The sequence below is a fragment of the Aulonocara stuartgranti genome (assembly GCF_965226115.1).
Source record: "Aulonocara stuartgranti genome assembly, chromosome: 13".
Lineage (NCBI taxonomy): Eukaryota > Metazoa > Chordata > Actinopteri > Cichliformes > Cichlidae > Aulonocara > Aulonocara stuartgranti.
This window is the reverse complement of record NC_138949.1, coordinates 24,815,111-24,837,956: the sequence shown is the minus strand read 5'-3', so window position 1 is coordinate 24,837,956 and position 22,846 is coordinate 24,815,111. Positions and strand designations below refer to the sequence as shown.

Genomic DNA, 22,846 nt, shown 5'->3' with positions numbered 1-22,846 from the left:
TTATGTTTTAATGGACATTGTGGGATATGTAGTTTTACGCAGACAGACTATAAACTTGTAAAATACATTTCCATATTGTCATATCTACAATCTGCTATATGCCAACAATGTTTTAAATTAAGGTATCCTTTATTACAGATATATTTCACACAGAGGTTTTTACAAAGGTTTTCAAAGATAATTCTTTTTGTGGCTTTAAAGCAGAGCTGATTCTTGTTGTCTGTGGTTGTAACAGCAAATTAAGTCTGGGACACTCTGGGAATACTTGTAGTTAATCAGATAACAGTTTACATTTGTTACAGTACCAGCAAATTAATATTTTCCCCTTGTTTGATTCAATCATATGAAGAAGCCAGCAGATAATGTTTCAGTTCCATTTCATAACATGCTGTACACGAAATGACACGATCCAGTTTTCCCAGCACAGATTCCTTGAAACAGAACGAAGTAGATCCTTGCAGAATCAAAAGTGTTGAGATGATCTTATATTTTATTATTTTTTTAATGTTCCTTCTATAAAGCCAAACTGAAGATGAAAAGGCAACAAATGATATATAGTCTCTTTCCTGGTGATCATGAAGTTATCAAATGGTTTGTCACGACTTTTCCCTTGGTTTGTCACAATAGGGGACGTTTTCTAGCAGAAGGTCATTTCTGGGCCGAAGCACTGAGAGTGAGGAGAAAAAAACAAAAAACAAAAAACACAATCGTATCATTAGAGGAAAAAAAATCATTAGCAAGTATATACATTATGATACCTGATGTATGAGTAATCTTTGCATGCACATGCTACTTCCTTAATAAAAAGGAAAAAAGAAAAGAAAAGACAAATCATGTCATACACAGCTTATCTTCTGCTACGTGTTCCATTTGCACCACACTCTGTCGAAGGACGATGTCAACGTCTGAGCCCATTTTAATCAGCTATATATATATAAAAAAAAAAAAAAGTAAAAGTAGAAGTTAAATAAAGTCAATTTTATTTTCAAATATCAAAATGCTTCACAGTACCTTCTGGATGTTTTCTTCTGACGTTTCATTTTTGTTTTTCCGAAACTCCTCATTGATCTTTAATCGTGCAGCTTTGTAGAAGAAAACAAACATATTTCGAGTCACCTGAGCAATTCTGCAGTTCTAATTTGACTTCACAGCAAAAGGCTCAGAAAAAAGGTTTCATTTACACTCATTAGATGAAAATAAATCTCTCCAATGCAACCTTTCTATTACTCTGTGTACATGCTGCTATTACACACGGCCCTCATTACTGATGTAATCCAGATGATTTTCACATGTTTATCAACCATACAATGCAAAATTACATTAAATATCAGTTTACACTGTAAATAAGAATAACAGGGTGGACGTTTTATGCTTTAACATGTTGGTGAACCATAATAAAACATGGAAAAAATGCTTATGAGAGAGTCTTGATTCATCCTCAATCATTCAGGTAAGGAAATCCCAAAAAGTTGATCTGGACATAACGTTTTCAGGAGAATTGTTTTGTCACTCATTCCCTCAGATACAGCGGCCACACAAGCAGAAGAACATCACATTTAAAAAAGCCCTGTAAATGTGGTTATCCCAGCTGGACATATGTCAAAGTTGGGAAAACACCTAAAGAAAGCTCCAGGCTATCCAGGAGGGAAGAAGGACAAATGCTGCCTAAGGGATCACTAAGGGTTTTCTCTTATGGGTCATGAGTATCGAAACAGACTGTGAGGTCTATTTACACCTATAGGCCATTGGACACTCTTTCAATGATGAGGATGTATACAATCTGAACAGAGTGGAACGCTGGTTTCAATGGAAAGTCATGGATTTATGTGAAAAGCCCTAAGGCGACATCTTTCTTTGCTGTGATTGCAGCCACTCTGCAAATTGTACTTTTGACTTTTATAACTTAAACTGGTAATTGAACTTGCACAAAGACGTCTGGGGACATGGCATTTTAGGCTGTTTGTCCAGCTGAAAAAATAAATAATTTTAGGTATATATATATATATAAAAACAATTTAATGGTAGAGAGGGGTTAATAATATAAGACACGCTCATGGGGCTCATATGACACCGAACATTAGGAATGACCCATTTGATGAATGCTGAGCATGTGTTCACTCATCTCCTGTTTGATAAGCATCAATTATCAGTCCAAGATACTGCTCACAGACTCACCTGTCAGTGCTCGGTCATCATCTTTGAACACAGCCATCCTGGTCCTGTGTAGCGTTTTAAAAACGCCCAGAACCTGTATTCACAAACAGGCAGCTTTTATAACAGCTGTGAATGATGCTACCAGTCACCTGCAATTTCAAGTAACATGCAAGCAATGTTGCAATAAAGGTATTTAAAAAGACGATAATATCCCATACTAACCTTCAAACGAGTGCCCATGTTGCCTTCTTGTGTTCACTTCCGATGTAGGGAGACGTCACATATGTCAGAGCCCAATCAGAGCCGACGCTGGAAATGAAGCTGTGATTGTAGCCAATGAGGGCTCAGAGTAGTTTCACTGAGCTACTAATTCGATTGAGAACGGCCTCTCTCTAGATTTCCCATTTTATGGGGGGCACTGGTGAGCTGTGTTTTGTGCTGAGAGCTCCCTTCGGACACAAAAGTGTAAATGTTGTGGTGCATATAATCCATTTCTTGGATATTTTACAGGTTTCTGTTGGAGTAAAAAGAACTTTCTGGACGGCACCATGAGTCACTTTTATGGCTACTGCCGTCTTGAATAGGGGAGTGAAGCTAGCAGCTAGAGAAAACTTCTAACGTTTCTTATTATACACACGTTTTGTATTGTTTTTTGGTGTGGTGTAACTGCTCCTCTAACGTCTATGGATTTGTGCACTCGTAAAAGCTAGCATTTATTAACATTTCACTAGCACAACGATGTTTTTCATTGTACTAAAGAATAAAGGACACGAGTCTCGTTTTATTTAAAGTCGGGTGTATAATCGAAACCGTGTTTGCGAAAAATAAATAACTTAGTAAGTTTTTAAATCAGGAAGTAGGTGTAAATAATTACTTTCACCATTTAGCTTCGTCCACGCTTATCCACTGAGGGACGTGCGCCCTCTGCTGCCCCTCTGTCTGAACTGCAGCCTGTACAGTGGCATTAACAGGAATTGGAGTGGCTCTTATCATAGATCGGCTCTGATTTTAGTGACACTGGAAGCTGCGTGGGGGAGCCGTGGCTCATCTGCGTCAACATGGCTGATGAAACAGCGAAAGCGCAGACCGCCAAGCCGGGCGGAGATACGATATTTGGAAAAATTGTACGCAAAGAGATTCCTGCCAACCTAATCTATGAAGACGATCAGGTATGCGTTCATCACTTTGATTCACGAGGACGTTTAAAGTCTGAATGTTTCTCATCGTGGCTCCGCAACTGCCTGCAGGAGGCGTTCAGCTAATGCTAACTCAGCGTTGCAGAAACGCTGTTTTTGTGCCTACTTGCATTTAAAAATGCTGCAGCAGAGCTTGCAGAAATCATGTAATACATCTAGGGTTGCCAACTCCCTGAAAAATAAATAAGGGACACCTCGTGGCCAGGGCCGGGCGACCCAGTTGTCTTCACCCTTCCCAGTGTGGTGAATTTTCTAGCTCTTTTTTTGTGTGTGAAATTATTTTTTTAACCATTTGACTTGAAGTTGATTTAAGTACATGCATATTCTATTCTTTGTGATATGAACACATGTGAAACAAATGATCATTTAGCCATTCATTTTTAGCTCAAAATGACAACATTAACACAGTAAAACAGGTCTCTTTCTTAAACAGAAGCCTGTCATGCTTAACTTTTGAGAATATAAGTAAATCTTTCTTTAAAAGGACTCTGTCCTGCTTAACTTAAAATAATAGAAAACAATAGAAAGAAAAATATTCTTGTAACAGTGCACATTTAGTGCATTTAGTACAATTGGCTTCAGTTGAGGTATTATTTCAGCTTTTCTAATGCTAATCAGCTGCTCCTGTTTGTAAACCCGCTTGTTCCCATGATTACGCATCTTAACTCATCATCATTATTCATCTATGTATTACTTTTATGTATTAGTCATCAATTTGTTGTAATCATCTATCCTTGGAGTTGTTTATTACACAAAATAAATTATATTATCACACTTCTGGCCACATAGCGCTGATATTCACTGCACATGCCCATATTAACGTTTTCCAGCCAGGTGTTTTCCTTTTCCCATTCTTCCCTTTCTCTGAGGGAAACAAACATTGCTGCTCTAACGCTGGGCTCACACTGTGCGATTTTTGGCCCATTTTGAGCCGATTTTTGAGTGATCGGACCGATTTTGGCCTTCATCGTGCGTCGTGTAGTATACGTGGGGTAAAGAGAAGTGATTAACACCTCACGACCAGCTCCCGATCATCAATCGCTCGTGAGGGTCTCACCACAGGGGCTCACACTGCTCACGCGCAAACGTAAACGTTGGTGAAAAAGACGGAGCAGCACGGCTGTGCAGCGTGTGATCTGGACACAAGCGATGGAGGCACAACTTGTAGAACTTTGGAAAGCTCATCCGAGCCTTTTCGATGTGGCATCACAAAATTATCACGACCACAACAACCGTGAAAATAGTTGGATTTACACTGCTGCTTAATCACAGCTGCCTGATCATGTTTTTCATTAGCAATTTAGCAAAGTTGGTGGTGGTGGTGTGTCTGTGTGAGTGAAAGGCAGAGAGAGCGAGCGACAGATTTTCTGTTATAACCTTCATGTTATGGAGGCACAGTGTGAGCTCTCAGGTCGCATCAGAGCATCGGGCCGTATAGTGTGAGAGTACATCGTGACATACGAACTTCTAACCCCTGCGAGTCAATCGTGCAGTTTGAGCAGGAGGTGAATAACGTGACTGAAAAAAAACCGCACAGTGTCTGCCCAGCTTTAGGTGTACTGTCATCCGAGACTTGCACCGCAGAGTCGGCGTTTGTTCCCCTGTTGGCCATGCTTCTTGTTGTGGTCATCTGTTGTCTTCCGGTATTTTCTCCGCAAGCGACCTTTCCTCGACCAATGAGATGAGCGGTAATCTGAATTGTCATACTCGAATTGTCATAAGTGTGCTGTCAGCTCATTGGTCACAAAGCAGGAGAGGGGCTGGGAATTATGTTTTCAAACAAAGTGTTAATTCCATTAACATTTATAGACTACTTTTGATTCTCACTGTATTACGGGACAAAGTGCGTCCCTTATTAGCTCAACACGGGACGTGTACTTTTGTTTCGAAATACGGGACGATTCCGTATTTTAAGGGACGGTTGGCAACCCTAAATACATCAGAAGAATCTGCAAGTTTATAAAATAGCCATATTTGCTGCAACACAGCGTCTGAAGTTACAGATAGTTGGCTTTGCACCAAGAAGTGACAAGGTTCACTCCAGTGCTGTTTGTTTGCGGACTCGTTAAACATGTAGCCGCTGTAGGCTAGAGCAAGACAAGGAAAATTAAAAGGTGAGGTTCCTACAATAAAGCAACATCAAGTGATTTGCAGCAGACATTAGTGAAATGGGGAATCAAAGCGTTAAAAAAAAAGCAATATTTATTTTTATTTCTAAGTTTTGGAACTGCTTTGTATTCCCAGTGTAATGAGCTATAGTTGATGACTCCAGATAATTTATATCTGTCATGTTTACAGATTCCACATTTTTGTACGCCTTAAATGCAACAAAAACATGTAAACATTGTGTCACATTAAGGCTTGGGCTGTGCCACTAGTTGAATTTTAGTTGCAATTTTGTCGAAGTCGACATTTGTTGTTGTGCCCCATTCTGCTTTCTTTGATGTGTTTCAGATATTTGTGACAGAAAGATAGCAGCAAGATTGAAAGGGAAGGTTTACAAGATGACAGTGAGGCCTGCTGTGATGTAGTGTTCGTAGACAGTGGCACTGACAAAAAGGCAGGAAGTAGAGCTAGAGGTGCAGATGAGATTCTTCATTGGGAGTGATGAGGAGGTACAGAAATTAGATTTAATAAAGAAGAACATGCAGAGGGTTGGTGTGACAGAGGAGGATGCTTGGAATAGGGTGGAGGCAGGTTATCTGCTGTGGGGAAGAAAATGAGTGTGACTCATGATCATCTCATTTAGAGCTGAAATTACAATTAGAGTTGATGGAAATTAGCCTAAAAAAGACAATTTTATTCCTGTTTTTTTTTTTTTAAAGTTTAATAAATCTGTTTTTCCAAAATGTGTGTTTAAAATTTTCAGTATTGACCAAATATTCATGACTATGACTTTGAGATAAGCAAGCAGCCTTAATGTGTTTAACTCCAAATACTGGGGTGTGCATAAACACGTAAAACTATCTAAGTACTATTAAGACCTGAGTTATTATCATTTTTTAATTATATTTTTATTTTTTGTTTTCAGCTAACTTTCAGTTATTTCCAATTTTGATTGTGCACAGTCTAATTCTGTTTTCTAATTTCTTGCTTTGGCTCTCAGTGTGTAGCCTTCCCTGATGTCTCACCTCAGGCTCCCACTCACATCCTAGTCGTCCCAAAAAAGCCAATTGTTCAGCTCTCTCAAGCCGAGGATGACGATGCTGCGGTAAGTATCATTGTAATGACTTTTGCTTGTGAAATAAACTATAAACAATCTCACACTATCATTTCCCTGGCATATTTCTATCAGTGATCACTAGGGGGAACTATTTGCCTTTTTAATACTTTAATGCAAGTCATTCTTTCTGTGTGTCTCTTAGTTGTTGGGCCACATGCTGATTGTTGCAAAGAAGTGTGCTCAAGATGCCGGCCTTTCCAAAGGCTACAGGATTATCATCAACGATGGGCCGGACGGAGGCCAGTCGGTGTACCACATCCACATCCACGTTCTCGGTGGGCGCAGTATGGGGTGGCCTCCTGGCTAACGCTCAGCTTCCAGCACCCACCATCCAGCCATGCATATTCACATCTGTTGTCTGATTACCAGTGCTGTTAAATCTGATCAAGCCAAAATATATCTGTGGAATTAAAAGGCACATCACAACACCACTCGTGCTGGCTTGTCTTTATTCTTAAACCGGACATTTTTTTTTTTTTTAATAGAAAGCTTGATCGTGTTCTTCAGTGGGGTTAGCAGTAATGTCATTTACAAGCCTTTAACTGAAAGACGAGCAGTTGCGGTCAGAAGTCTGCATATAGTCATGATAACTTAATGATTCCTTTGCATTGTTCTTTTTCCAGGGATTGAATGATTGTACAGCATACCTGATTTTCTCTAATCTACACAGAGTCAAAACTGTACTGACAGGCTCAAATCTATACATACATAATCCTAAAGTGGTGCTGAAGGTTCTGCACTGTCCTTTAACTTGTTAATGCTAAGACTCCAAAGTGATCATGACTGATTACAACTAGTAGTTTGTCTTTGCCAGCATTAAAGGAATTGTTTTACAGCACTCATTAGATTGGATCCAGGTCTTCCATAAACTGGAAATTACTGGAACACCAGTACTACTGTCTTGAGAGGATGCTGATCAAGTAAAAAGCCCCTGCCTCAAAATTGACACCTTCAAGCTCAACTGAAATACGCAGCTGCCCACATGGACAAGCCAAATACCTTCTGGAGAAATGTTTTATAGTCAGATGAGACAAAGATTAAGAAATGTGGCCACAATGACAAAAGGTGTGTTTGGAGGTGTAAAGGTGAGCCTTTTAAACTTAAGAGTAGTGTACCAGTCAAGCTTGGTGATGGTAGCATCATGGTTAGGTCTTCACCTTAAATCAACAGGTAGAAGGTTGAAACTTGGACACAGGTTTTCCAACAGGAGAATGATCCCAAACTGTTTTTTAAAATGGATTTTATGGGCTAACATTACACTTCTGAAATGGCCTTCTGAAGTCTACACTTATAAACCCAGTCTGTGTCAGGAAATCACCAAATTTACCCAAGAGTGGTCAAATATCTGGCTGGAATTATGCCAGAAGCTTATTAATTGCTGCCAAAAGCACCTAGCCAAGGTTCAAGTTGCTAAGGGACATTTGTCCACAAATTAGCAGGAGTGTATTTGAGCTTCTGTGTATACTTTTGACCCTGTGTGGATTAGAGAAAATCCAAAATAAGTTCAAACTCGTGCATCCAATTCTTGTTCTTTAAAGTCATTAAAGATGTATGCTGTACAATCGCTCCACCCTGGGAAAAACAAAAAACAATTCAAAGAAATCATTAAAATGAGGACGCCCATGATGACTGTATGCAAACCTGACCACAACCGTAGCTCTCGTGGTTGAAAGGAGTGCAGCTGAAAGGATGAGGGATCGTTCCTGCTCAAAATGGGACTGTGGGACGGTTAGAGTGTGGGTTTCAGCTTTCTTATAAACCACTTTCCTAGACAACATGAGTAAAGTCATCTGTCACAAGAAAACCAAGGGAAAAATAAAAATATTAGAACCAGTCTGAGTTTTAGATCAATAGAGTGATTATATCTTTGGGCCAAAATAAAGCGTGCCCTCACTGGTTTCAAGGTTAAGAAAATAATTTAGTGTTATGGTTAGTGTTTGGAACTTGGTTGTAAGATTAATATTAGGGGTAAGAGGCTTGGGAATCCATTAATAAGAGAACAACTTTTAGCCAAAATATAAGAGGTACCCATCCAAATGACCTCAGCACTGCACTTATTCAGGCCCCCAGCCACAAACCTGACAAGTCTGAGAAGAGATGTGAGAATTCTGAATTTATTAGTGGGATAAATTGTATAAACCTCCTACATCAATTAAAAAGAATTGGATGCCAGGTACCATGTAAAAAAAAACTGATGTATTGTAGTTTGAATATAGTTCTTGTAGATTACAACAGCTGAACATGCAAATGTCTAACTGTTCAGGCATCACAAAGCGAGTAGTTGTATCATTTGCATTTTCAGTTGACGCACTATTAATGGCAATTCTACTCAGTAAAAATGATAGTTCAACTGACTGTAAAGGAGTTCCTTTTTTAAGGAGGAATAACAACAGGTTCCTCATTAATCAGTAGTGCTCACGTTACTTCTGTGCAGGTTAACTAAACCCCAAAAAGTAAAAGTGGGACAATTTGAGACGGGTTACTAAAACGGCTGAAACATGAGCATAAGCTCCAAATGTAAATACAGTGAGGATAAAAGCAAGTTAGAGTTTAATCCTTTAAATAACAACCTGTTTTTTCTTTACTGTTTTTTGTCACATCACTTTTTGAGTTCTAGGCTTCCTAGGCTCACCTTCCAACAGTCATGGGATGTTTCTCAGTTGTTACTGGAGATGCATTTCCTTTTCTTTGTGGTTAAGAGTCTGGGATAAGCCAGGTTTATGTTAAAAAGGGACTTGTTTATATACACTCACACGATCAAGGTGTGAATCAGAATGGGGAATAAAGGTGATTTAAGTGACTTCGAAGATGGAATTTGGTGCCACATGGGCTTTTCTGAGTATTTCAAAAAACTGCTGATCTACTGGGATTTTCCCCACATAACCACAACCATCTCTAAGGTTTACAGAGAATGATCCAAAAACAATATCCAGCAGTGGGAGTTCTCTGGGTGAAAATCCCTTTTTTTATGTCAGAAGTCAGTGGAGAAATGCCTGATTGCTTCAAGCTGATAGGAAAACAATATTAAGTCAAGTAGTTTCTCATTATAACCAAGGTTGTGGATTTGGAGAAGAGCATCTCTAGATGCACATGCAAACAACTGAACTAGGTGCGGTTAGTGCAGGACAGGAACTACAAAGACAGTTCTCACGGGCTCAACAAAAGACTGGAAAAATGTGGCCCGGTCAGATGAATCTCAATTTGTGGTGAGACATTGGGATGGTAGGATCAGAATTTGGAGTAAACATAAGAATGTGCCTTGTATTGGTGTAATGATGTGGGGGATATTTTCTTGACATCACAGCCTGCCTGAACATTGTTGATGACTGCATCTATCCCTGTGTCGCCACAGTATGCCCATCTCCCGATGGCTGCTTCACTGTAAAATCTAATTCGTTCCCAGAACTCAAAAAAATTGAGGAAACTCGTTGCCTCAAAAAAACTGAATAAAGCTTAGCTAAAAATGACTAAATTAGGACAACTTGTTTATTTTGAGTACTCCGTACAAGCTCATATGTTCCCAGAACTCAAAAGAAATTGGATCAAGTTTACGTAAGATGACCAAGTTAGGGCAACTTACTCATTTTGAGTACACTGTACAGCCTTGTTAGTTCCCAGAACTCAAAAAAATTAAGGAAACTCATTGCCTCAAAAAAAACTAAGTAAAGCTTACTTAAGATGACTAATATTGCAAGTCTGCAGTATTAAGAATAACTTGATATTTCTGACTGTACAGTGCTAATTGTTTACCTACACTGAAAAAAAATTGGAGTGACATTTACTTAAAAAAAGCTAGGCAACTTTTTCCACACAGAAAGTGCTTGTAATCTTTACTCGGGCTATTTCTAAGTAATATTTACTTACTAGAACCATCTATTTTTTATGTGAAATACACAAGTAAATTGCACTGGCAATACTCATCTATAGGTTGTAACTTTTACTCAGAATACCATTGCATCCAATTACAAAACCCAAGTGAACATTGCTGATATTTCTTTGTGTTTCTTACTCATCTTTTCTTTGTTATATTCTATGTAATTATTAAGTAATATTTATTATGAATGTACTAGTTAATATTAATCGAATTGAATAAATATTCTTATTATTCTATTAAATAATAAATCAATATTTTCCAAAACAAATATTTGCAGCTTAAGAGACACTTATTTCACAGTTGAAATGGCATAGATATATTTAAAATATCTACATAACATTATAACCACAAAAAACATGGCCATAGAACTTCTTGATCGCAAATTTCAAAACAGAGCATATACACATATACAAAAACAAACAAACATGCTATTCAAAAACTCAGTGTGCACTGTCCCCTTTCTTCTAATCAACTTTCAGAACACATACATCAACTCTGTCCATTAACAGTTGCAATCACTACCTTTGCAGACATTCTCAGAACGTTCAGGACAGAAAGAACTTGTATAAAACTGAGCAACATTTGAAATTACTGTCAGAAAACAGACAAAATGCAAACAAATTAATTGTACTGGACAAAAGCACAAATAATACTGGAACACTCACGCTAAAAGTTTCTTGTGGAGAGACTGGACCTTTGGTGACATTTTAAGGATGTCAAGCTCAAGAAACAGCTTCTGAAATGCCTCAAACGTATATTTCAGTTTCAGTGGGTAACTTAAGTTGACAGCATAGATGACACCCATGAGCAGGAGGCAAGCGTTTGTCACACTTCCGCAGTCCTCCAGAATTTCTGTCCCCTCAATGATGACCGACACGTTCACAGGATCTTGGTTTTCCTGTGCCACATTGGGATGGATTACGATGATCTTCATCATGTGATTACTGCAGTCCTCTTTCAATGCTTCTTGGCTGACGTCCTCCTGTGAAAACAAACAAACCACAATTAGAAATAACTAGAATAGATTCCAAGTAAAAGAAAAGGTTAAGAGAAAAAAAATGTAAAAATAAAAAAGAGGTATACTCAATTTAGTATACTCAAATCAAACAATATTCATATGGCACTTTTCATACGTAAAGTTACAGAACGTGCTTCACAGAGGCTGACCCTGAGACAAAGAAAATCCCTTTTGGGGGCCATCCAGCCTGGAGCTGTCCATGGGACGGCACGCGTGTTGGTAGTCCAGAACCATTAAATCATTAAAATAGGTTATAAAGGTATAATCAAATTAAATACTCTTTTGCTCATAAAATAAAGTTAATAAGTGATCGTTAAATAGTCAGAAAAAAACCAGACAAAAGGCAAGTTAAAGTTTAAGGCAGATAAGATAAAGATTAAATATGATTTAAAAAATAAAGGGTAAGAGCATAAAGATTTAAGAAATTAGTTAAAAGCCTGATTGAAAATATTAATCTTGAGTCTTTTTTAAAAAACATCACGTGTAGAGAATCTTTGACCTTCAATATATCATCACAAGTGAAGACCAGATTATAAGGTTAGACAATTTTAATACAGTCATTATGATCATCAGATACCTGATGGTCTTTGATCAGCTCCTCTCCACTCTCTCCAAGATACTCAACTAAGCAACGAATGATAATGTCCCTTCTGCCATCGACATGATGCTATTAAACCCAAAAAGAAAATTTTTTGCAGAAAATACACAACATAACATATGTAACATACATACATAACAGCACATACAGATGTAAACAGAAAGTTACCCATGGAGAATGTAAGCCTGCAGCTACATTCTAACGTTGTGAAGTGTACAACTTAACATGAATTTCTCAACGATGTGTGTTAAGACAAGAGTCCAGTGCATGTCATAATCTGTGGGTCCAGAAACTGTCTCTGCCCAGTGAGGAAAGTTTTCTGCCTCATCACTGGACATGCAAATGAATTTTTTGCAACATATCAGTACCTCCTATCACAATATTAACCAGTCAAGGACAGGAATTCCCACACACAAGAGTAATATTTTGGGAAATAATTGTATTGGAGTCTATGGGCAGCAGGAAGGGATCTCGCTGCACTCAGAGGGTCACTTTGAAAATTCTGTAAATTTCTCTGCTTTTGAGCGCATATTAAGGGAGAGATGACAGGTTTGTATACACTTGTAGAGACAATCATGTGCATAAATTGTTAATTGTGGCCACAGTGTCAGGATCAGGAGAACAGTTTCAGCCAACACAGACACTGATCAGAATAAAGGACAAGTTCAGTATTTTACACTTAAAGCCCTGTTTTCAGTTTATGATGAAATCGAACGATTTTGATTGAAATTTGGACACATGCTGCTGGCCCGAGCTTTTTTGGTTTCTGTGGTAGCACATCCCCACCTCCACAATGGCTTCATAGGTGCACTGGAACAATCCTTCCTAAAACGCATAAAACTGTCGTTTACAAAGACGTGAAACTCACCGAGTGGTCAGAAGTGTTCACTGATATGTTCACACAAAAATCGCTGCAAAAGATACTTTCCAACTGGTTTTTATTGTAGTTTTTGTCCAACTCCATTGACTTGTATTAGATGTGCTGTGATGTACGGTATTAGTCCGCCGCTATTCCATTCTATTATTCAAGCTCTCGGCGGAAGAATGTACAGGTGTAAGGCGTTTGAAAAAATAGGTCCAGTTTTACAACAAATGGTAAAACACCTGTTGGAAAGCATTTTTGCAACGATTTGTGTGTGAACATATCAGTGAACACCCCTGACCACTCGGTGAGTTTCACGTCTTTGTATGAAGCCATTGTGGAGGTGGGGGTGTGCTACCACAGAAACCAAAAAAGCTCCGGCCAGCAGCATGTGTCCAAATTTCAATCAAAATCGTTCGATTTCATCATAAACAATCTGAAAACAAAGCTTTAAGTTTAAAATAACAAACTTGTCCTTTAAATAAGAGTGATACATTCTCAGTGTGTATGACCTCATCTTTTCCATTAGATTATGTAATTAAAATAATTTAAAATTTTACCTTATTGAGTGAGTCCAACATTGGTTTTATTTTGGTCCCTGCAGTCCCGCCCTTCCTTCGAAATATCTCCAGGAGTTTGGTGGTGTACCCGTCCAATCTGGACAAAAACGTTCGCTCCAGATGGATTGTGGTTATTCGCTTAAACTCCTCTTTGATCTGAAATGAGAGATAAAACACAAAATCATGTCAAAGATGACTCATGAGATCTCACATACACTTAGTTGCTGCATGAACAAGAACTGGATTTACCTGATTTTCACAGAACAGAGAAGGCCACCTCTCTAAGAGGTCTTGGATTGCGGGGCAATCCTTGACAACCTCTTTTCTTCTCATAGCGAAAGACTTCTCCATTTTCTCATTAATTGCCCTCTCATTGTTCTTCTTCTTCATTTCCTTCAGCAAATCTAGTCTCTCCATCTCTAAGGTTTCCTCAGTCTCACCGAATGGCAGTGGTGGCAGATAGTTGACTTCAGCTTTTTTGGCCCTTTTAAAGCCTTTAAGTGAACCCTCTTCACTGGAGCATCGTCTCTTCAGTGTGTTCACCTCGAGCTCTGGAATGGCTAATTGGCGACCTCTTAACTTTGCCCTGTAGTTGCCCATTTTATACTTTATCCTCTGTTGCCAACCATATAGGCCATTAAAAGACCCTGGCTCTTTGAGGCATGGGTATTTTGCTACCAAGGCTTCAGCAACAGCTAAAATCTGGACACCAGTTGGATATGCTGTGAAGCCAAATATAGTCTCTGCAAGCTTCTCAAGAATGCTACTAGTTACGCTTGGGTTGTTCAAAAGTGTGCCATCATTTTCATAAGCTTGCTTTCCTGCTTCCAGTGCAAGGTCTATATCATAAGAGAAGTCTGGTATTTCAAACTTAAATGGCCATGGCTTAGACCTGTAGGATGGTCCACTCTCATCTGGGGAGGACAACAGGATTGTGTCGCATACAGATGAGGAGGAGCTTGCTTCTGTAGATAGTGGAACTGGAGATTCGACTTCTGACATGTCCACAGTAGTGAGACTTAAGATTACTGGTTCAGTTTTTACTACTTTGAGGTTAGCTTTATCTTGTACTTCCTCAATCGAGGTCAAAGTGAAGAACTGACCATCGAAATCCATGTCCTGGTACATAACAGTGAATGGTCCTGTAATATCAAATGTCTCTCGAAGAACATCATTGAGGTCCTGAAGTGTGCTTGGGATGCCTGCAGGTAAAAGTAGTTTGTGGACATCATCCTCCCCAAAAATTATCCGCAGTTTCGCTGAGGGTGCCATATCAACAGGAAGAAGCTGCAACAACAGAAGAGAAATACAGACATTTATTCACAAGCTTCTCTCCTCACATTTCAAAAAGATAGGCAAATGTGGTGCTTTAAAGTTGTCAGGCGTCTTCCTGCAAGGGTGTATGAAGCCAAAGGATAAAAATCTTTAAGCTCTCTTTGCTCAAGTAACTGCACACTCACTGTGTTCTCCAGCTCATAACTCCTCAGGTGTTCATTGTACCATGTATTTTGTTGTCTCACGAAAAAAGTCAGTTTGTTACAAATCACCATTATCTGTAACACTTCAGAAAAGTCAGGCAGTCCTGCAGTGGAACCACAACACAACAACATTCCCACTGCATAGTTGGTGCCTAAACTGCACACATTATTGGCAACATGCACAGCTGTAACAGCAGGGAATCTGCATTTCACCAGGTCTTTTAGATCATCCTTAAGCACATCTAAAGAGACCTCTGTTGTTTTTGTGACTGCAAGTGATGGTTTGACAGAATGTGATTGATGATATGCAACCATGAGCTGGTGCTTATTTGCAAGAGACAGCAAAATATTCCTGAAACAACCAGTGTGTCTTACCACCTTCTTGAAAAAGCTGTGTTTGGCCTCGAATCTCATTGTCCAGAGGGCAGCTAGGGGGCCAAATTCCCGAATGAGCTGAGGATAGTGCTCAAGGAAATGGTGCTTGGGAATGAGCTTATGTTGGGGGAAAACATCAAGGAATCTGCTTCGGTGTTCTGAAATGATGCTGTCAAGATAGCAAATGCTTTCTTCAGTATGGGCTCGAGACATGACAAGGTCCACAATGTCTTTCAGTGTCATCAGCATCTGCCATACAGGCTCTTGTTGGGGTACTTTTAAACCTATAATCAGAGGCAAAAGACGTAATAAGCACCAATTTTCATGTGCGTTGCCCCCTACTGATTTTCGAGTCGAAAAGTTAGCAGGAATGAGATGAGGGCGATTTGTTTTATCACTCCACTTGTATGGGAAATTGGAAATGGCATCATTCAGTTCCATGAGAGAAAAATATTTTTTCTTGATCAAGTTATCAAATGCCAAAGCCAGTTCCACTGGAACAATGCCCTCCAGCAGATCATGTAAAACATCTGGAGGGTAACCAGATGTAACATGAAAATGCTCAAGTTTTTCTGACAATGCACACTGTTTTTTTACACCATAACAATGAGGGTGATCTGGACTAGACACAGCTGTCTGTACATGCAGTGTATGTTGATCTTTGGTTCTTTGATGAAAAGACCCAGATCTCACTTCATTGGACTGAAACTTGGATCGCTCCCCAACACAAAACCGGCAGATGTATGACCCTGCAAAGCTTTCGACAAATCCTGCCACAGAGTGCGCCCCCAAATTATCTGCCACCACACTGACCACAGTCCCTTTAATGGCTTTCCCTAACGCTGGAACAAAAAGACCATCTTTCTCCAAGCTTTGGATATCTGTTAACAGTGGCTCTAAAACTCGCTGGAATCCAAACTGCTTGGTGTCTTCAGCCTTACACAGAATTGCAAGGTAGATTGATGTCAATGTGGAACGTAACTGCACCGGAATGTTTCCCAACACCCAATAGACAGCTGTGACTTTGTGCTTTTTTCGAGATGTCCCAAGAGGATTACATACCTCAAAGTCATCAATGTACAGGATGAGACTCACTCTGTTCTCCTCTACAGAGAAAAACTTGTTGTTTTGATAGTGAGATCCATCACGAAATGTCTGGTACTTAAAGTCATTTTCAGTTTTTTTTTCACCTTCAAATGTGTTTTCTTGAAAAGACTTACTTAGGACCTGCACCAAGGAGGGCAATATTGGGACATACTGGAAGGTTTTGCCCTTTTTTTTTATCAAGTATGTGTTCTTCTGGTTCAACAACTGAAAAATGCTTCTTCATAAATTCTCTTCTCTTGTAATAAGTTGTGAAAGGGCCACCTGTCCCCAAGGCAGTACTTATAGGGTGTGTCTCACAAAGATTTTTCACTAAATCTGAGATAATGGCTGGATCCAGATCACAGTTATGGCTTTTCAAGGTGGACACCACCACATCTCTTAAAAGTGGACCAGATGCAGAGGTGGATATAAACTGAAGCTCATCTACCATTTCATCAATGCATTTGTTTGGGACATTGAACATGCTTTCTAACTTTAAAAATAGATGGCCAAATTTCTCTTTTATATCTTGAGACAACTCCTGTGGTTCCCCATCCCAAAGCTCTAAGCTCTCTTCCACATAGGTCTCATCCTGAGCAAACATGGGTTCATTAGGTTTGCTTTTTAATACTTCAGTTTTAAAATCCTCAAGGGTGTGTGACTGGTGTTTTCTGTGTCTATGTGTAGCAAAGGTGGAATAAATATTTGTACTGAAGTTGCAGTCTTTGAAGACACATGCAACTACTTCAAACTTCCTTAAGTGGTTGTTAAGATGCTCAAAATACTGCTTCTCTGAATTAAAAAAAAAAACAGAGCAGCAAAGTAGACAAGTAAATGAAAGAGGTCCACTTTGTGTGACCATCTTCACATGGTGTCGAGACAAATGGGTCTTAAGGGCATTAAATGTTTTAAACGAGCAAGGGCAATCAGTGTGAAGACAAGGGACTGACTGGCTGCGACCACCATTTCCATGCTTTAGTCTGTAGTGTTTTAACAATCCCAACCTCTTCTCTGACTCAAAGCTACATATCTTACACATCCATCTCATGTTGTGGCACCTTAAACAGACAAATTATGTGACAAGTTAAACCTAATCGTTACTAATTTGATCTTACCTTGTGGAGTTCAAATTAGCAGTCAGAAGGTCCTATGTTCTGTAAAAAAAAAAAAAGAAAAAGAAAAAAAAAAGGTTATCTATATGCTTTTCAACTAATTTTTACTAACTCAAGGATGCACACTGATATTATTATTTTTTTTTTTTACATATGTTAGTTCGGTGGCAAATTTAAAACAGGTCAATATGAAGACTTGAGTGAAATCGAGTGCGTATATCGTTTTTTGTTTTGTTATTTTTCAAAATACACCTCATGGCAGCTGTGCAGCAATTATTTTAAACTGGACCGTGGTCGTTTTATTCACAAAGACGTTAGTTAAGGCAGCAGGCGTGTGTTGTTTAGGTGGCCATCTAAGCTGTAAAGTGCTGTGGGAAATTCTGGACATACCTCCTGCCAGGAAAGTTAGTCAGCAAGTCTAGCAGGAAAATACACTATTTGCTAGCGCAGCTTCTTTCAGTGCGGAGAAACTGACTTAAGTAGGTGAGCCAACAGGAACGTACAAAGTTTGTTCCGCTTAAAACTTACATTCATGGTTCTACTTCTTCCCATTTCCGTCAAGTCTGCCAACTGTCGAAATGTGAACCATGGTATGTCTGAAGAAAGACCGCTCAAATGTGGGGAGGGGCTTTGACGTCATGCTCCGAATGCAGAGAAGGTGGCCATATTCACTGATGTCACTCCATTACATTTTACTTGGAAATATCAACTAATTAAGCCAATGAATTGGTTTAGTGAATATTACTTGGATCGAATGATTCAATTTACATACAAAACTGAGGACACATAATTACAAACAATCCTCAAGTAATGCACTACAAGAAAAACTGCTATTTTAAAGTAATAGCACTGAATTTGTATTTTTTTGTAAAATTTATATAGCTAATTGAAATAATAATTACAGGGCCAAAAAAACATTTTTTTCCAGTGTACTGACAAACATTTCATGTTCAACTAAATGAAAAACAATTCGTGGTAACCTGAATATGATTAAAAATAATTAACAACACTTTTTGTAAGGATGTTAAAATCAGACCAACTTTTATTTTCAAACACAACAAAGTATAACAGCCAACATACTGGACACTGTTCTGCTGGACAACAAACAATTATATTGCCATCACTGTTATAATCTTACAATGAAACAAAGTCTCAGATTTAGTTATTCTGAAAATAAGTTTAGGCCTACCACAAGTTTGTTTTGTACTTACATTACTTATATAATCAAAATAAAATATTTGTTGTTCTGTCACAAATGCAGTCTCTAATTTAAACAACACATTTGTTTTGCATTCCAACACATGAGCTGGAATGTTGTAATATTTTAAGGATGGCTTGTTTCCAGTCCAGGCATTATTGCCTGAATGACTATCATGGATCGAGGTGACCCAAATGTAGGTGCAGAAGAAAGTCTTTAACTTCCCTTAAGTACAGTGGCAGTGGATGTGGGTTGGAGATGCAATGAGCTTGAACTTGCAGGCGACCATCTTCACTGACCACACCATCTGTGACGGAGGACTCATCTCTCCTGTTGTCCTGCAAGCAAACAATCATATTTTTTGGAACATGAACTTAATTGCTTTCTTAAAACATTTTTTTCTGCATTTGGTATAAAACAGACTCCAATTTGGACAATCTCAGGCTCCCTCCCCACCGGAGAGGTGATATTCAATGTCCCAATTGTCAATCTGGATAGCCGTGACCACCACCCAACACACAATAATGTCATGAAAGCATCATTTTAATATAAATGTCACTGACAGTTGCTAATATATTGGAAAACCAAAATACTTACTACTGAGTTGATGTCTTTCTGTCCAACAGCAGGAGTGCTGGTCCCGAGCCTCAAAGACAGAAGCAAGCAGAGGGAGAAAAAAACAGAACATTTTTCAGAAACCGATTTGATCCTTAATGGCTGTGCAATCATTGTCACAGAGTTTGCTTATGTTGTTAAATAAAGGCTAGATTTGACATTAATAGATGCCACAGATGTTCAAGGTGCCACAAAGCATGAAAAAAAATGGAAGTCTCGGAAAACGTCGGGGCATTTTTGCAAATATGTGATGTCTTGATAAATCGAGCAGATATTTGAACTTTCGACAGCTACATTCTCGCCTGAAAATATCTTAAAAGTTGATTTTGTGACCCAGAAAAGGTAATAAGTTTTTTAGCTGCGCTCCTCCGCCATTGCCGCGCTTACAAGTAGCGCAGGCTCCGACAACCGTGGCCGACATATGCGATCCTCCTTTTCCCCAGATTACCCTTTTTGGGTCACAAAATAACCTTTTAAGATATTTTCAGCGGAGAATGTAGCTGTGTAATGCTCAAATATCTACTTAATTTATCAAAATATCACATACTTGCAAAAGTGCTTCCACGTTTTCGGAGAGCTCTGTTATCCACCAGCGCAATAGCTGACCGGGAGGTCAAGGCTTGATAAGAGTCCGCGAGTCCTGGCTTATTGTTTTCAAACCCCCCTCCGAAGAATTTTGTCTGGGCTCTTATCTCACTTTTTTTATTTCAAACAATCAACAGAAAATTTCACAGACATATTTTTATATAAGGTTTTTAAGGCTGTGGTGTTAATTTTTAAGTAACATGAGCCCAGCCGCAGCAGCAACGCTAGGCTAACACTAACTAGCTAGCTAGCACGATTATAAACCTGGTGCTAAACTAAGAGAAGCCACAAAATCAGTTTGAATAAGAGTAAACATTTACTCACCAAGTCAGTGTATCAGGTAAAGATCCACAGCAATGACAACAATAATCTCTTGAGCTGACGCTTTTCTAGGTTTGCTCAACATATTCCATAAAAAATGCTGGCACCATGAACATGCGGACTGATCCGTGCTAGGGAGGAGGACGGTAGTGACGTGGCATTTTCAAAACACATCTTTCATCCTTCCGCACTGAGAAGAAAAACTTCCATCTTACTTAGTTTTTCTAAGTTAAGACAACTCAAATAAATTGAGTTTATCAGCGTTTTTGCATAAAATGTACTGGTAAAACTTATTTAAATCGAGTTCTAATAACAAATTGATAAAAAAAACTGAGTTCAGCCTATTTAATATTTTTAATTAAACACAGTATTACATTTTACAGTGTACTTTTAAATCACTATGGAACACCAGCATTTCTGTAGAGGACAGAACCACCTGCTTTAATCTACCATGATGCTCTGTGTTATGTTGCCATGGCAATATGAAAAAAACTGAGTTCAGCCTATTTAATATTTTTAATTAAACACAATATTACATTTTACAGTGTACTTTTAAATCACTATGGAACACCAGCATTTCTGTAGAGGACAGAACCACCTGCTTTAATCTACCATGATTCTCTGTGTTATGTTGCCATGGCAATATGAAGTCAAATAAATACAAATACATAAAATGCACATTTGAAGGAGGACAAGAAGACAGGCAACTGGAAGAGCTTTTGAAGCAGGAAAACTTTTCTGGATTACTCTTAATTTAACTGGAAATTTTGCAAATACAAGTCAAGGAGGAAACAAGGAGGCAGGTTGGATTATATTTGAGGACAGGACGCATGAAGGAGAAGCATGAGGAGACAGAAAACAGCAGAGCGATGGTGCAGAGCTAATCGTGGATCAAGTCGAAGAAGCAAGCATCAAAACTGTGAGTAAACATAACACATAAAGACTTAAAAATTACTGTGCTGATTAAGGAAACATTAAATTTGGTTAGTTTGGGGTCTGCAGCTTCAGGTTTGTGGGTTCAGTTGGTCTCAAAATTGAGGAAAGACAAAAAAATTTCTTTTAAAGGGTTGTTGGAGGATTCTTACTGTAAGAAATATCTGGGTGTGCAACTGCTTTTATTTAAAAAAAAGTTGAATTTTATTGAGTCACATTGGAAAGGGAAAATTGGAGGATCGGGACAATAATGTGGCCAGATTTACTGTTTCCTTAATCAGAACAATAATTTTGATCTGAACTAGAAATTTTGAAATGGGTTATTTTCTTTCTTCTCTACTGATCACTGTGTTAAAGGTTGAGTTACTTGTCAGTCTACATTTCTGTTAAAGGTACTTTTAAAAAATGCAGTTTATTCGTAATTTTGTAAAAAAGTTATGAGCTGTCTTGCTGCAGAGAAAGTGGAGTCTGTCATCCTTGAAAAGCTCCCAAGATTGGCAGCTGGCAGGTTGAATGATGCTCTGCCTCTGTGGTCAAGTACAGACATAGGCCTTAAGCAACCATGAGCCACTGATAAGCGTGACAGATTAGGAAACATGCATACAGTTCATTAGTTAGACTCCTATGAGCCACTAATAGGAGAAAATGAGCACGCAATAAAGTGGACTTGTTAGGGAGAGATTGCCATCAGAGTTAAACACTCCAACTCAATTTTTGATCACAAACACGGCTAAAAAATTGAGCGTTTTGTTGACACTGATGACAAAATCCTGGTCAGATACAGACAGACACATGCATACAACACACACTACTGCTCAAAAGTTTGTGGTCAGACTGAAACAGTCGTCTTTTAATTAATAACTTACATTTACTTTAACATAATATTACAGGAAAATGATCAGTAATGTTTTCACACATGTGTGTTTAATGAATCATTTAAGTTAAATCACCCATGATGCATTAGGAAATGTCTACACACTTATACATGGGCCCATTTTTAGTAACCATCACTGCTGTGTGGACCGATCACATGGTTATAAACCAGGTGAAAATTGACTTCAAACTTTTGAGCTGTAGTGTAGATTGCAATGATAGTGTATAGTTATCTATTACAGAAGAATATATAGAAGTATGAGGACAGGGAGACACTGTAAAAAAGTTATGAGCTGTCTTGCTGCAGAGAAAGTGGAGTCTGTCATCCTTGAAAAGCTCCCAAAATAGGCAGCTGGCAGGTTGAATGATGCTCTGCCTCTGTGGTCAAGTACAGACATAGGCCTTAAGCAACCATGAGCCACTGATAAGCGTGACAGATTAGGAAACATGCATACAGTTCATTAGTTAGACTCCTATGAGCCACTAATAGGAGAAAATGAGCACGCAATAAAGTGGACTTGTTAGGGAGAGATTGCCATCAGAGTTAAACACTCCAACTCAATTTTGACGACAAACGCGGCTAAAAAAATGAGCGTTTTGTTGACACTGATGACAAAATCCTGGTCAGATACAGACAGACACATGCATACAACACACACTACTGCTCAAAAGTTTGTGGTCAGACTGAAACAGTCGTCTTTTAATTAATAACTTACATTTACTTTAACATAATATTACACAAAGCTTACCAGTAATGTTTTCACAGATGTGTGTTCAATGAATCA

The 22,846-nt window shown here is 38.7% G+C and overlaps 3 protein-coding genes across 5 annotated transcripts; 1 reads left to right on the top strand and 2 right to left on the bottom strand.

The window, feature by feature from the left end:
• Window positions 1-110: 110 nt before the first annotated feature.
• Window positions 111-3,052, bottom strand: lyrm7 (LYR motif containing 7). Its single transcript, XM_082557053.1, has 5 exons — window positions 2,377-3,052; window positions 2,176-2,248; window positions 1,012-1,082; window positions 843-924; window positions 111-667 (listed from the first exon to the last, which is right to left on the bottom strand). Exons 1-5 carry the CDS (start codon window positions 2,392-2,394, stop codon window positions 597-599), a joined length of 315 nt encoding a protein of 104 aa, XP_082413179.1. The 5' UTR covers window positions 2,395-3,052; the 3' UTR covers window positions 111-596.
• Window positions 3,053-3,154: 102 nt separating this feature from the next.
• hint1 (histidine triad nucleotide binding protein 1) lies at window positions 3,155-7,004 on the top strand. The gene is made up of 3 exons (XM_082557052.1): window positions 3,155-3,323; window positions 6,457-6,561; window positions 6,716-7,004. Exons 1-3 carry the CDS (start codon window positions 3,213-3,215, stop codon window positions 6,878-6,880), a joined length of 381 nt encoding a protein of 126 aa, XP_082413178.1. The 5' UTR covers window positions 3,155-3,212; the 3' UTR covers window positions 6,881-7,004.
• Window positions 7,005-10,727: 3,723 nt separating this feature from the next.
• LOC309720015 (uncharacterized protein) lies at window positions 10,728-20,415 on the bottom strand. 3 transcript variants are annotated; one of them, XM_082556538.1, is made up of 9 exons: window positions 19,897-20,248; window positions 19,332-19,380; window positions 17,927-19,072; window positions 17,540-17,578; window positions 15,339-15,507; window positions 13,735-14,772; window positions 13,486-13,641; window positions 12,043-12,132; window positions 10,728-11,429 (listed from the first exon to the last, which is right to left on the bottom strand). In XM_082556538.1, exons 5-9 carry the CDS (start codon window positions 15,375-15,377, stop codon window positions 11,109-11,111), a joined length of 1,644 nt encoding a protein of 547 aa, XP_082412664.1. In that variant the 5' UTR covers window positions 15,378-15,507; window positions 17,540-17,578; window positions 17,927-19,072; window positions 19,332-19,380; window positions 19,897-20,248; the 3' UTR covers window positions 10,728-11,108. The 3 variants fall into 3 exon arrangements, with proteins under 3 accessions (XP_082412664.1, XP_082412665.1, XP_082412666.1); XM_082556539.1 differs by lacking the exons at window positions 15,339-15,507; window positions 19,897-20,248 and adding an exon at window positions 20,259-20,415; XM_082556540.1 differs by lacking the exons at window positions 15,339-15,507; window positions 19,332-19,380; window positions 19,897-20,248 and having other exon boundaries at window positions 18,065-18,086.
• Between the last annotated feature and the right edge of the window lie 2,431 nt (window positions 20,416-22,846).